This window comes from Colletotrichum abscissum (genome assembly GCF_030869225.1).
Source record: "Colletotrichum abscissum strain IMI 504890 chromosome Unknown Scaffold_120.1, whole genome shotgun sequence".
In the NCBI taxonomy this organism is placed as follows: Eukaryota; Fungi; Ascomycota; class Sordariomycetes; order Glomerellales; family Glomerellaceae; genus Colletotrichum; species Colletotrichum abscissum.
In genome coordinates, this window is record NW_026850011.1 from 606 (window position 1) to 15,445 (window position 14,840).

Consider the following 14,840-nt stretch of genomic DNA (forward strand, 5'->3'; position numbering starts at 1 on the left):
CGTTCCTGTGTAAGAACAACCCTATTCTTGTGTCTTTGTGACCGGCTCTAGCGGCATCTTGTTCGATATACCCCGTTAGAACGATCTGTTTTTCTTCGGCCCCCTTTTCCAACATGTTTCTTTCCTCTATTATCCTTTTTATAGAAGCCTATATGTTCCCTCTCAACTCTGGCTCATCCCCCTTTCGTTTCCTTTCTGCTCTCTGCCTTTCCCAGCTCCCCCGGCCCTTCTCTATCTTCTTTAATATCAAGTAGATGAACGCGCCTTGAATCTACGCCCGTACTGTCCCGATGCCCCGTCTCTTTCGCATTGCGCACCCTTTCACTCCCCTTCCCCTCTAGCGAAGCGAACAGTCACGGATCGAGTATCTTTCATCGTTTTTCTTATCGCTGTCTGATTGTAGCCCTTTCTCAAACGTCTCAAAGCTCCCTTCCTAAACCTGTCTTTTTTTTTTTTTTTTTTCCTTTTTTCCCTTGCGTTCTATTCTGAATAGTCATCTCTTCTTCTTATAGACGTAAAGAGTAATGTACCCTAACCCTCTATCCGTTTATTATCAATAACCCTATTTCTGTATTAACATAGACCGCTCCACTAGTCTCCGACCTACTCCACCCCGTTAGAACGACATATTGTCTTTACCCTTTTTCTCAGTATCCTTCTTATCCATTGGATATAAACTCCCTTCCTGCTTTTTTCCAACGCCTTTTTCACTTTATTCTTGATCTTCTTTTCCTTTCACCTTCGCCCGCTGCCCGGCCCGTTCTCGGCATGCGCCACTCCATAGCACATCAACACGCCATAAAGAAAAGCCCCTACTGTTCTAATACGCTATTCCTTTTAGATTCTGGACTCTCTTAACTTTCCCTCGTACGACATGTATCAGTACCGATCAAGCAACAACAGCCGTCTTCAAGTATCCCTTCATCGTAATCGCATAGTCTTCAATGGCATTTCACCCCTCTTTTCTCTCTTTTCTCCTCGGTAGCTTCTTGTTATATGTAATACAATGTCCTATTTCGATTGGATTTTCAACCCCCCTGTTTCCTTATAAATCCTACCTCTACTGATCGCTCGGCTAGTGTCCGGTGCTTGTATGTGATGTTTTCTTTTCCTTCAAGTGATGGGTAACTACCCGTGTTATTTAATTATACTATGTAAGCATTTGTTGTTTATATTGTTCTTGTTCTTCCTTATAACGTAATGTTGTAGTATGTTGTACGCATTCCCTCCTGTAAAGCGTTGCGATATAGAACAAAGTTGTTTTAAAATAAGATATTAATCCTTCTCTTTTTTCTTCTTACCGATTCCCTGTCTAAGATAAATATGCAATTAGAACGAAGTACCTTAATATTGTATACTATGGGTACGGAACAACGCGGCTTATAATACTTCTAGTAATAGTACACTACTTAGTACGGGCGTACTTCTTTCGTTATAGCCTTGAGTACATTTTATTTATGTGACTCTTATTTATTATTCAAATTATACCTACTTATAATCCAATTACTGTTATATAAACCGTTTATAGTATGAGTTCGTACGCGGATACTCCTGAGTGTTGTTTTATCTTTCTTAAATTCGTCTTTCCTCCTTGGTCTAGTTTCTTACATCACTTGTCCTTTCTTTTGATACATCCATCCTAACAAAATTATAATAGTCGTTCTTCTCTTCATTTCCCTCTTTGTCTAATATACTTATTGACGCAATAATTCATATTGCTATTTAGTTACAATCAAAACACTTCCGTTTGTTATAAGAATAGTTAAACGTAGAGTAATACGTTTTCTGGTATTAAATTGTATTCTCTTCTAAACTGGATTGTGTTCCGCCCTTATTGTCAATCTAAATGATGAAATGAAGTATTATCTTTTGCCCGAATCCCAAACTTGCCCGTTATGAAAGTAATACTACATAACTACGTCTTTCTTTCTTTTCCTTTTGTACGCTATCCTTATTAAGCCCTACTACTCAACCGGCCTTCATTACTCTAGTATAAGTCGTTTATGATATAATATCCGATTAATACCAAGTGTTGTCTCGTCTTTCTCAGTTTCTCCTTTTTTTTTTTTCCCTCTTCAGCTTAGTTTTTTTGTACGGTTTTCGTTTCTAACCCTATATATATCCCTCTGTATTGAACCTATACTTTTATCCCCTAACTTCCCTTGTAATGGAAATACTTCTTGACGTAATGGTCATAGAATAATGTTTGGTTATAATATAACCCGTTTAACCTGGTATAAGAATAAACGTAGAGGAATTGCTTTTTTTAGTTGTTAGCTTATGCTTTATTATAGCCTAGATTATGTTCGTTATTATTCCTGTCCCTGTTCCTACGTTCTATGATAAAGTTAAGTATTATCTTTTGCCCAAATCCTAATCCTACTCGGTATGACAATAATACTCTAACCATCTTTTTATTTTCTTTTCTTCATTTTTCACGCTATTCCTATCCGAGCTATCGTATATCTACGTTATATCCCCTTACATCTACCATAATAGTCTTCATAATACTAATCCCGGTCAACTTAACTTATCAATAAAGTTAAAAGTCCTTTTCATATTAAATACAGTAGTAAAAGTAGTACGAGCGTATGGCTTTAGTTATTTCTTAGTATAACGTATATAGTAAGCGAGTAAAACAGACAAGCGAGCGAAACACGCCCTTATTACACTTGAGAAGTCGGGCTTTTGATCATTTATTAAAAATTCATTTTTTGTTGAAAATATAAACTGTTTATTGAATTTCTTCAATTAGTAGTAGTTAACAGTTTAACTGGTTATCGAACAGAGAAATTTAAAAATATAATTTAAGTCTTAAACCGTTTCGTAAAACAGCGGGGCTTGGATAAGATAGAAATAAGTGATCACGCCAAGTATAATAAAAATAAAATCCATAATACTTTTTTCATCTAACTAGCTATTTCTTATTAGTTCTTTTTATAAACTTTCTTATATTTGCATCTTATATTCGGATAATAATAAATAATATAAAACCCGACTTATAAAGTGCGGGAAGAACGTGTTTCACTCGCCTATTATATCCGTTAACTAGTTATACTATTTTCGTTTATGAATACAAAGTCTCGGCTTATGGTAGCGTCTTAGACGTTACTTCTTTTGTTTTTGTTCCATACGAATCGATGAACGTTTAGTATATGAATAAGTTAATACTTTGGTTATATATAATATAGTTTCATGATAGTGTGGATGTGCTGTGGAAGAATAGATATCCGGGACCGTTGTGTTGATGGCTAGTATATCTAGATAATACTTAGTGGTCATTTGTAAAACGTACCCTTAGTCTCTTTAATATGTCCTTTTTTTCTTCCGAACTATGCTAAATAGACAGTATTGTTGAACTGAGATGTGCTTCCGTTGTACAACCTTTTTTATATCCTCTGATTGAGAAAAAGTGCGTTATATAGTCTATATCTATATGGAATTCTCCTTAGACCCTGCCTGATGTATAGACCCTTGTGGACTCGCTCGTCGTATCTTGGATTCCTTTGAAAAGCGATGAGCTGTAGCAAGCACGCCCGGGCCCGGGTTGAAGACAGATACCTAAAAATTAGTATAGATATCGCTCTAGCATCTAGTATAAGATCTCTCCCAAGTCCTCCTCCCACAACAGATACGTTACTCTACACAACCGGCTACACTGCATGCCGTCCCACCGGACGAGCCCACCCAGCCAGGTGTGCCACTCGTCCTTCTCGGACGGCGCCAGTGACTGTCCTTCCTGCTTCATCATCACCCTCTTCACCGTCTCCACGCCGCCGGCGCCCGCCCGGACCATGCCCCAGCCGTACATCTCGAGCAGCCGCCCGCCGTATGGGCACCGCCCGCCCGCCGTCTTCTCGTACCGCTCCCCCTCCTCCTCCACCCTCCTCCATAACCCGCACATCTCCTGCGGCAGCCCGCACGTGAAGCACGCCGAAAAGTTCTCCAGCCGCCGCTTCCCGAACAGCTCCCGCTCCGCCAGCGCGATGCCCTTCTCCACCTCCGTCCAGTCCTCCGCCCGCCCGCGTGCCCCGCAGTCCGCCGTCCGGTGGTTGCGGTCCCGCTGCCGGCACCAGCAGTACACGCACCATTGGCCCCACGTCTCCAGCAGTCTCCGGAACCGTTCTCCCTGCTCCGCCTCGCGCATCCGCTCCCGCTCTAGCGACCGCCGCGCCGCCGCCGACCGCCGCTCGCCGTCCTCGAACGCCCGCACGCACGCCTCCGGCACCGCCTCTTCCGCCGCCCCCTGCTCCAGCACCCCGTCCACGTCCTCCGCGAACGCCCGCTGCTGGCATCGGTCGCATCGCGCCTCGCCCGCCTCGCACCCGAACCGGTCCGTCCGCCCGTCCATCACCCGGTCCAGCACCGCCCGCCGGCACTCCCGGGTCCGCGTGAACTCCTGCGGGGCCTCCGTGTGCCGCTGCCTGCCTCCGCCCGGGGCCGCCCCTCGGCAGATCACGACGGACCGGCTCGGCGCCCCGTCCCGTCCCGCACGCCCGCTTTCCTGCACGAACCGCGGGAGCTGCCGCGGCATGTCGGCGTGGATCACCAGACGCACGTCCGGTATGTCGATGCCGAGCCCCAGCGCGTTCGTCGCCACCACGAGCCCGCCCGCGGCCCCGCTTCCCCGTCGCCATGCCGCGAGCCGCTCCGCCTTGCCTTGGACCGTGTCGATGTCGCTGTAGAATGCCGGGCACCCCAGCGCGGCGCTCAAGCGCTCCACCCTCTCGATCGACGTGGCGTAGATGATCGCCTTGCCCGGCTGGCCGTCGGCGAGCCACGCCTCCGCGACCCGACGGCACGCCTCCTCTATGACGTCCCCCTCCTCGCCTCTGTCCTCCCCGCCTCGCCCTGCTCTGCGACGCCGGCGAGACGGGCGTGGGCCGTCGTGGCCCGGCCCGCCGACCGTCACCACGCTGTACTCGATGTTGGGCCTCGTCGTCTTCGAGAGTGGTGAGCTGGGTTCTATAGTTTGATTATAAAAACATACAAACCTTTTAAACGTAAACCAATCTTCCCTACTAGATCCGCCCCCCCCCCCCCCCCCCCCCATCTTCATCCCAAATAGCCCCTTTTTTTTCTTCAGTTTTTATAATAGAGACCTTTCCTACTATGCTAACTTCTTTATTGTAAATGGCAGATATTATTGAAAATAATTTAACGTTATACAGTCATATAATAAGTATTACCCTTTGCGAACATTCTTTTTTTATTGTAAAGTGAAACATGGTGAAAAATACTTGAGTTTATAGAAAATCAAAATCTTCTAAACGTAAACGAATCTTCCCTACTTGGTATGAAATCAGTCACGCTGGGCTGTCCGGCACCTGCTGCGCCGGCTCGCTGCTGTCAACGGCCACTCCCGCATCCCGCCCGACCTCGAACCACCGGCACCCCGCGCGCGTTAGGAAGAGTCGCTGGCACGGCACCCCCGTTGTCCATGGCAAGATCCTGGCTGCCTTGGCCCTCTCCCGGACATTACCACCCTTCTGCCAATCATTCACCCATCCATGCTCGGTCCGGCAATGGCTTTGGATGGTCTGTAGCTGCCGGCACACGTACTGGCACTCCGCGCACCGTATGCCGTCCGTCTTCGGCACTGCGAGATGTGCGATTGGCGGCGTGTTGGGCCCCGGGTATCGGAATGATTGCAAATCGGTCTGGCTGCGCACGATGCCATGTAGTGATTGAATGCGGTCTGTGATCCGCTTCCTCTCGACTACGCGGATACCCCGGTGTTGGGTTTTGAGATGCGTCATGACCTCGTCGCTAACGACTGCGTACCGACACGTTTTGCAGAGAGCGACCGAGAACTCGGCATTGAACACGAATGGATCTATAGTGTCTTGTTGCTGGTGTTCCGCGCTGCTGGTATCCTTATTCCCACCTTCAGTCCCTGGCCCTGACTGGGGACTGGCTGGGCCTCTGCTGTCTCGCTGCTGGGGTTCTGCGCTGTTGGTGTCCGTGCTTCCACGCGCGGTGTCTGGCCCTGTTGGGGGATCACTCACGCAGTGGATGCTCAGTGTAGTGGCCTCGCTGGGCTCAGAAGTCGTGTTCAATCGTGTACGCTTGTTTGGGTGATGGTGTTCGGGAGGAGGCGCTACTAAAGCCGTTGGCGACTCTTGTCGTTTGCGAGTGGTGCTCTGAGCATCCTGTGAAGGCGTGCGAGATGTTGTGATAACAGAACTAGATGCCTCCCTTTGCGACGATGCACTATCTACCTGCCAAGTCGTCCCCCGAGTCGGACGGTCGCATGCTTCTAGCCTGAGGAAGCCGTGCCACTGCCTAGAGACCCATCTATATCGCTCCAACAAGGCCGGCTGGAGGCTGTCCGGGTATGCCCCATCGAGGCCATACGTGGCCGCCCGCTGGAAAGGACGATGGCCGCTCTGCCAGGCGAACGCCGACTCGATCGGGGCATCACGGCCCCTATCGTCATACTGGTTGGACAGAGAATGGATCTGCTTCACATGCCGTTCGGTGATGGCGATGGAAAGCTGACGGTATGTCCGGGTATTGATCGGCTGCCCCGTGAACTGGGTGGTAGCTCTTAACAGCTCCTTGGAGAGCCTGTCGGTTGACCATGGCATGTCTGGGCCCGACGGCGACGCAAACAAGATGGGGGCGCCCGGCGTACCGGGCGCGCAAAGACATGCTCTAGTAAGCATGCTTGTGAAGGGCCTGATGTAGACGAGGTAGAGGTAAAGGAGTCTTCCCACAACGTCCGGGAGGAATCTCGCCACCTGGAATTCATTATTCGTCGTGTGGCGGGTCTTGTGATGCCTCGTGATAAGGAGGAGTGCTCCGGAATATACGTAGACGCCGCGCGGCGTCGACGTCCCGTTTTGGTATTGGACGCTTGCCAGCTCGGAACCCCGCGCAGCCTGTCCGCCGGTGAGGTGAACCAAAGCGAACAGGGCGGATAGCAGCGCCTCGCTGTCGTCAATATAGCGTTGCACCCGGCGCGATAGCCAGCCTTCCGCGGACAAGAGGCCGTCGATGGTGGAGAGGCAGGCCCGCTGCGAGAGGTCCAGGTAGGCCTCCTGAAGGCCGTTTGCCGGCTCCGAGACAAAAGAATAGCCTCGGTATGTGTTCGCCATCCGATCCTTGGTCTTGGACAGATCAAAGACCGGGTGCAAGCCATACATCAGCCGGTCGACAGCCGAGGCCGTGTGCTGAACCATGTCGTGCGCGAGCGACCGGAACTGCTGCAAGGATAGCCGCCCGTCGTCCCAGGAGATTGTCTGGCCGTCGTCGCTCCAGCTGAAGCGGAAGCTGGGCCCGTCGGCGGGGGACACTGTCCGCCCGTACGCGCGGAGGCTCAAGAACTCACCAAGCGGCGCTTGCGACGCTAGGCACATCGTCTCTCGGCGGACCCGGTTGAGTATCTCGAGCTGTCCGTGGCGTGGCCTCGCCGGGTACCCAACGTAGTCGTGGCTGGTCCGGGGGAGCAGGACCTCGATGACGATCAAGCGGGCGCAGTAGATGAACGCTGATAGGTTTGCCGTGTAGTTCCCAGGGCTCTGGAACCCGGACCCGTCGGACGTGAGGCCGAGGACACCGCTAAAGTAGACCAGCAGGGTTGACTTGGACTGGCCATCCTCAAACTCCTCCGTCATGAGGAAGTACAACAGACGCAGCGTAAGGTCTTCGAGAGCAGTAGAGGAGTAATCCCCTCTCAGACCCCGATCTACGAACTTGTATTAGATAAAGAGCAAGAGAAAGAGCACGATAGAACTAACCTGAGAACGATAGAGACTGGGCTGCTACGTCGGTTGATAGCCTATCCTCTGTAGCATAAGTTCTGACAGACGTCTTCTTATGGTCGTGATCTTGCAAACACTCCAACCCTTCACTAGGAAGGTCTTCGTAATCGCTGTCATCACTGGTCTCGGTAGCGCTTCCATCATCAACATCATGGCAGTCACTACTGTTCTTGAGATCTCCACGTGAGCTCTCTACGATTCCACATCTATTGGTACGGCCTGCTGAAAGGTTAGGTGCTTCAGCACATGGTATCCTCCTTGCCCGAGTTCTTGTTCTCATCCGCAAAACACTTTGACTGTCCGCATCTGTTGTATCTTCGTCAGCTGGGGCGGCGTCGAAATCGATATGGCTGACAACGGGGGCGTCATCCCGGCGTAATGTATTCCAGATGCCATCCGACCAGAACGTCTCAAGCGCGTGCGACTGAGCGATGGTGAGTGATCTCTGGCAGTGCGACAGCCGCGTTCCCAGTGGAAGGCGCCATAATCGAATGCAGAAGCACAGAAGTCGTTTTACCGATCGGCGGTATTTATAAGTGGACGAGCGCCGGCCGACCAGCTCGAACGGCGCCTTGTAAGGGCGGTAGGACTCCGAGCTCCGGAGCCAGCAACGCATGGAGACATCGGTGTGGCGTATTGTGTCCTCGCAACGGTCAAAAACGCCATCCACGGCCGACATGATAGACTGCAGTCTAGCCTCATCCTCTCGAGAGCTCGCATGGGGCATATCGTGCTCGGCCTCCCAGCGATCCCGAACAAGAGCCGGCAGCTGCGACATCTTAACGAGCAAGTCGCGGCGGGCACCGTCAAACATGAGATCCCAGCCGGTGCGACGCATCCAGCCTGTCTGGAAAGCCACGTCGACCTGGCCTGTAGCGGCGGTAGTGACACAGGGACTGCTGGCCAGGTAAGTTCGTTCGGCATGATGCGCCGCGGCGAGCAGGGCCTGCTGTTGGGCGGTGGGCGCGGCCTGCGGTGATGGATCGCCAGCACCGAGAGCACCCATATCATTGCCGAGTGGCGGCAACTCCGACGTTCGCGGCTGTGCTATCCAAAAGCCCCGCGTACCATTCTGCGACCAGCTCTGGAGTAGGATACCGCTGTAGATATGGTCACGTTGCCAGCCGTCCGCCTTCCGCGAGTCCTTGATGCCGTGTGTCTTCGAAATATGGCGGCAGATCAGGTCGTCGCTGGCCGTCCGATAGCTACAGTGACGACAAGCATGGCCGCGGGTGACTGTCAGGGATTTGTGCGCCGGCAGGCCATCGGGCCGTGGGGCGACGTCGTTCGGATCGCCCAGGTCGAGAGTCTTCACCAGGGCGCTTAGCCCGCGGCGCTGGGACTTGCATATGTTGTGCTTCTCGGCCAGGTGACGGCTAACCCGCTCCCCGAACGGCTTCAAGGCGTAGCCGCAAGGTCGGCAGATGAGAACCGGTTCAGGCTCGTTCAAGTGCAGTTGCAGGGCTTCTAGGCGCCGGCTTTGCCTATCCGTCAAGCCATGCGGCGTTGTAGGCTGGGACGGAGGGGGAGACGGGAGCGCCATATGGCCGTGTACGACTAGAATATGATTCCTATTCTCAATTCGTTACAAAGATAAAAAACAGCTTGCTCATGGCATAAGCCGCTAAGGAACTTAGTTTCTCTTTCGTATGGTAATAAGCAAGCAGTTAGACAGGAGATAAGAGGGTTTGAAACGCGTCGAGATTCGTTCCGACGGCAAGTACGTAAGTAGGTGGCCACCGTGGCTAGGTAAGTTTTGTATTATACTAATTGATCTTTTAGTTACTACTACGTGTAACGACTGAAAGAACAAGGCGGTTATATTGAAGTATATGATATTAGGTAGGCACCGTGGCCAGCTTTCGGAACGCGGTGAGATTTCATTAAAAGATAGAGATACTGAAGTAGTAAGTAGGGCGTGACTGATGTTATCGGCCAAGCAGGGGCCCCAGGGAACGCGTCGAGATTTCCCGGAAGGGCAGGGGTGGACATGGAGTGGGGCGACGGGGGGTCGGGCCAATGATTGTACACGGACGGCCGTATCTCGACGCGTTCCGACGGCGAATACTTGAGTAGGCTGTCGACGCAAACAATTACTGCCAGGCATTTTCTACCAATTCTACTACAATTGATCGTGTTCACTAGGTTAGGCATAGTCAACTGAGTCTCTCCCGACTTCACGCTGCAACGGTCCTTTGGACTCCGCGTTCTCAAGTCGCTTCGATTTAGCTTCCTATGGGCTAGACCGGTCCAACGGCTAGCATTAGCCGTCTTGAGCGTCTGATAAGGCAGCTAAGAACCAGTCGTGGAAAGTCGTTTCGCTCCATTTCCTAAGCTCCCTCAGCAGTGCTGTGACGCGATAGCAACCCAGAAGAGTATCCGTTCCGGATAGACGGAAAGACTGTAAGATACGCTGATGCGGATTAGCTGTAGATCACTAAGAATAAATACCGAGTGATCCAGACTCACAATCTCATGCTCTGTTTCTGTGGCAAACAGAATCTGCCATGTGCTGCCGGTGACTTGGAGAAGCGGGAGAGTCACGTCGAGACGCTTCAGTCCTATGAGTTCGTGTAGGCGCAGGAAGTGGGCCGAAACCCAGACGCCAAGCTGCGCCCTGGCCATATCCTCGTCGCCACCGGGTTTCTTAGTCTCAATACTGACGGTGATGGGCTGTAGACGGAAAGGGTCGTATTCGGTGTGGTTGATCGACTGAGGAGGAGGCGATTGCTTGTCCTTTCTTGAGCTGCTGGCGTTTGATTTTGACGCGCTGCTAGCACTACTGGCACTGGCGCTACTGGCACTGCTGCCCATGCCATGGACGCGACGCAGCCTTAAGCGGCGTTGGTCTTGAGTGGAAACGGCGTCACGGGCTGCCTGTTCGATCTGCGGGCTGGAGATGGCCATGCAGTAGTCCACCATTTTAGCCTGGAAGTTCAGTCCGTGGGCATGCCTAGGGATGCAGCTCGCGGCAATGCAAGCCTGCGTCGAGTTGAATATACTCACGCGACCCTCAGCCTCGGTATTCTGCCGGTCACGCTCTACGGCAGCAATGAGCAATGGCGCATGGACACGCTCGTTCCAGTGAGCCTCGCCGCGGTCATTTGCCAAGGCTTTGCTCGTCTCCTGCACGACTTGGCCGAGAACCTCAAGTTCAAATTGCAGCTGGAGGCGTGACCGCGATGTAGGCGTCGGGCATATGTTCTTCGCCTCGGTTGGTGGATCGAATGGTGTAATTGCCGAAACCTTGGCGTTGAATTGCTCTTCCACTGCTGACGGCACAATACTAATATCAGATCTGAAGCCTCGGATAGCGTCGAAAAGAGGTCTAATGTCGCTCGGGACCTGTTCAGGTTTGTCGAGTGGCACAACCTTGACGGGCCGTTGCGCAAACCCTAGGTCTGCCATTGCCTTGATGGGGCTTCGTGACCTGGTGCTCGAGACATCGGCAGGGTGAGGGAGCTCCGGGACACCGGCACCGATGGCGAGGGCATACGTAGAAGAGGATGACCGCAGAGGCAAGGATTCAGATATGGATCGCGTGTTGGAGATGGCTGAATCATCGTGGATAGTGTCGACATGGTCGCGCGTGTTGAGCCCTTTTCTACCAACGCGCGCTCTCGGTCGGGGTGTTGGGGAACCGCGGCAGGCTTCGACATCGAGATTAAGATCGTTCTCGTCGCTCGTTACGTTCTCGCTCACATCGCTCGGAGGAGACTTCGCATATGTCTCGATAGCTTCATTGTCTGGCTTCCGCCTCGCTGCCGTTCGTTTGGACCTCCTTTTAGTCGGCGTTGTGTGTTCGGTATCCATGGCAGTGGATGTGTTTCGCCCAACAAGCTCAGCACAGCGCTTGCACTTAGGGCGTCGAGTCTGACGAATTTGGCGTGTTTCATACGCTGTCGAGACTTTTCTAGAGAGTGGCGGGGAAGGTAGGTGGTATTCGGGTTGAGGTTGAAGATTGATCAGTGGCGACGTTATCTCTGATGGCGAAATAGCTGCGACGACGTCTTCAAGCCAGGCGGACACAATGTGGTTCCGGCACCCAAGGTGGATCGTAGAACGGCAAGCTGATGACATGGGCAAGGCGGCTTAGCAAGCAGCGAAGTGATCGCGGAATGATTACCTGGATTAAATCGTGGAATGAAGTTGAGGAGACAATGAACGCAACATGTCAGGTTTGGCTGACGTTGTAGACCGGCGAGCATTGGCGGGGCAACAACAACACGCACATATCATTTCTATTGCTGACATAATCATGTAACCTGTAAAAGCGAGAAGGATGGCCCTATGGGGACTCTGAGATCTTGGGTAGCGTCCTCTAGGCTCGAGGCTAACTGTCAGGCGACAGCTTGGCAGCCAGCAAAAATGTGCATATTGGTCTATTCCTATGTACTAAGCAAGCAAGGTGTTGTTGTTATTCTTCTTCTTGACACATCTTTCTAACCTCAAACAAGAAGCAGAACAAGGCCAAAATGACAAATCGGCGCCTGTGTCCGGATGAAAGGCAGCTGAAACTTGGTTATCCGCATAACTATAATATGCAAGAGCTGCTAGACAAAAGATTTTGATTTTATGCAACACCAATGAGGTCATTAATCAAAAGGTGATTCTTGTGCTTGATTGAGTATTTGCCCATCATCACCGGTTCGTGCATATTATTCAATACAGTTCTAATATCCCTGTAATCAGACACAGTCGTCAATCCAACAGGCTTATCCCCATTCACTATGCCACTGTTGACCATACTGAAGATCTGCTGGATTGACGACTGTGTCTGGGTAAAGGGATGCTAGAAATGCGTTGAATAATATGCAAGAACCGGTGATGATGGGTAAATATAAGACGGAACCCCGCTCGGACCGGGATGGGACGGAATCCCTCAATCAAGCACAACAAGCACTTTTTGATCAATGGACCCCATTGGCATTGCATTAAATCGATATCGTTTATCTAACACTTCCCGCTTTTTCCTTACCGACCTTGAGAGCCGCGCATACCCTGACGCATATCTCTCTATCGCAGCACGGAGTAGCGCGTTAAACGCCAGCGACAGCACATCGGCAGAGTTTGGTAGCACGTGATGAGGCACCTCTGTGAGCTTCAACACTGATGCGCTCCAGCGGCTGCCAGTTACCCCTCGCAACCACTATTAGTCACTATCTTACGACGAGGCGAGGAAACAACTGCCACTTTTCCCATCCCGATGACCACTCAACCTTTACTCCGCTCCACTCCACTTCCATCACTCCGCGTCCTATGCGATGTTGCTTGTCCAGTTCGACACCATAAATGATGGCCCTTCCATCTGGATGCAGTAGATGCGAGGAAAGTATCAAGACCTGGCTTGCCGACGTCGTCGCGAACGACGACCCCGATAACCCCAACGATCTCGCCGCTCCTGTCGCGGCCTCTCAGACTGGTCCTGCTATCCATGCTGGCGTTCACTTCAACACCGACCATCATCGCATCATTTCCGACATCTCCCCCAAACCGATCATCCACAATACCCTCACATGCAATCGCGCATCTCATGGTCGCAAACGTGGCCTCCCTTTGACACCAACTTCGTCCGACAAGATGGCGTCGCCGATAAAAAGGCAGCGAGCGAGCGCTTCTTCGACGTCATCAGATGGATCGGTCATCGACCTACAAGAATTGACGCCTCGCCCTGTCAAGTCTCACCGCTCAGACCCTCGACCCGGCCGCCTCACCCGAGCATCTTCCACCCGAAGCGGCGCCAGCTCGTCGCGTGCCTCGCCCAAGAAGCACCTGGCCTACAGGCAGTACAAGACGGCGCCCATCACGGTTCGTCAGTATTGGCCCAACGAAGAGAGCGTTCCCTGTTCATTGCACGAGATGTGGGGGAAACTGGCGAGGTTCAACAAGGGCGCCAACGTGATATCTATGAGGAAGAAAGTGAGCTTATCCACCGGCGACCCTTTCCCAAAAGACTGATTTTTTGTCCATTGCTGACTGCTTCTGCGAGCCAGGCCGAGATCGACGCTGCCGCGGATTCGTTGCTTAGGAGACAAACAATCGAGAGGTGGTACTACGATGACGCCCCGGCCCGAGACGACATCGGCGAGTCGCCGTCTGTTGCGCAGGTCATGAGCATATTGGAGAATGCCAGGTTTTGTTCCGATGAGGGCTACTGCGAAGCTTCGTGGAACCAAGTCGTGCACGGCGAGGTGTTGCAACTGGCGGTGCCATTGCTAGCTCGAGGGTCTGAGGGGAAAGTGTCATACATACCATGGTGAGTTGTCTTCTGCCAAACACAAGAGGCCTTGTGTGCATCAACTAAGTCAGAACAGTCCGACCGCTAAGATCATCGATTGCTATGTTGACACCAGAGGATCCTCCCGCAAGGTCGACTATTGCATGCTCATCAACCCCGAGGCGCCGTTTGCGAGCGCGATCCAGGAACTCCAGTATCGGGATGATCTGTCCAGTCAATCAATCAATCATACCAGCTACCAGCCCTTGCGCCGTAGACCCATTGGACTGAGCATCGAGACCAAGGGTCATGACGAAGGACTCATTGATGCCAAAACACAACTTCTGATCTGGTTTGAGGCTCAGTGGGAGGTCCTCGAACGGCTTGCCAAGCAGAACGAACCCCCTCAGCCTTTGCCAGAGTTCTTACCCGGCGTAATCGTCGAGGGGCACAAGTGGTATTTCGTAGCCAGCACTCGCAATGGCACCGAAACGGTCTGCACCTCTCTTCGTGTTGGAAGCATATAAGCTTACTTTTGGTAGATACTCTGGATGAAACAAGAGTTGGGCACAACCGAGGAAGCCATCGGTGTCTACTCCGTCGTGTGCGCATTGCAATACCTAGCGCGATGGGTACAGACGGTATACTGGCCCACCTTTCAGCGATATCTCGTTCCGCCACAAACGTCGATTACCACAGGATGAAACGCGCTGGTGGCGTTGATGAAGCATTGCGCGATCCTTGTCCTAGGATGGAAGTTGAAGTACAGTACAGAAGGTCCCATTCACAACGTGGGGGTTTCAAGGCGATGCGTGTTTAACAGTTGCCTCGCACATGTCGGAAGCAGAGTCTGCAAG

General features: G+C 51.8%; 3 protein-coding genes across 3 annotated transcripts; 1 reads left to right on the forward strand and 2 right to left on the reverse strand.

Moving 5' to 3' along the window:
* Positions 1–3,592: 3,592 nt before the first annotated feature.
* Positions 3,593–9,309, reverse strand: CABS01_16634 (uncharacterized protein; the record flags this gene model as incomplete). The annotated part of the gene is made up of 3 exons (XM_060549964.1): positions 3,593–4,942; positions 5,328–7,690; positions 7,743–9,309. 3 exons carry the CDS (start codon positions 9,307–9,309, stop codon positions 3,593–3,595), a joined length of 5,280 nt encoding a protein of 1,759 aa, XP_060404542.1.
* Positions 9,310–10,106: 797 nt separating this feature from the next.
* Positions 10,107–11,579, reverse strand: CABS01_16635 (uncharacterized protein; the record flags this gene model as incomplete). The annotated part of the gene is made up of 1 exon (XM_060549965.1): positions 10,107–11,579. One exon carries the CDS (start codon positions 11,577–11,579, stop codon positions 10,107–10,109), a length of 1,473 nt encoding a protein of 490 aa, XP_060404543.1.
* A 1,479-nt stretch (positions 11,580–13,058) lies between these two features.
* On the forward strand, positions 13,059–14,510 carry CABS01_16636 (uncharacterized protein; the record flags this gene model as incomplete). The annotated part of the gene is made up of 3 exons (XM_060549966.1): positions 13,059–13,685; positions 13,760–14,022; positions 14,081–14,510. 3 exons carry the CDS (start codon positions 13,059–13,061, stop codon positions 14,508–14,510), a joined length of 1,320 nt encoding a protein of 439 aa, XP_060404544.1.
* Between the last annotated feature and the right edge of the window lie 330 nt (positions 14,511–14,840).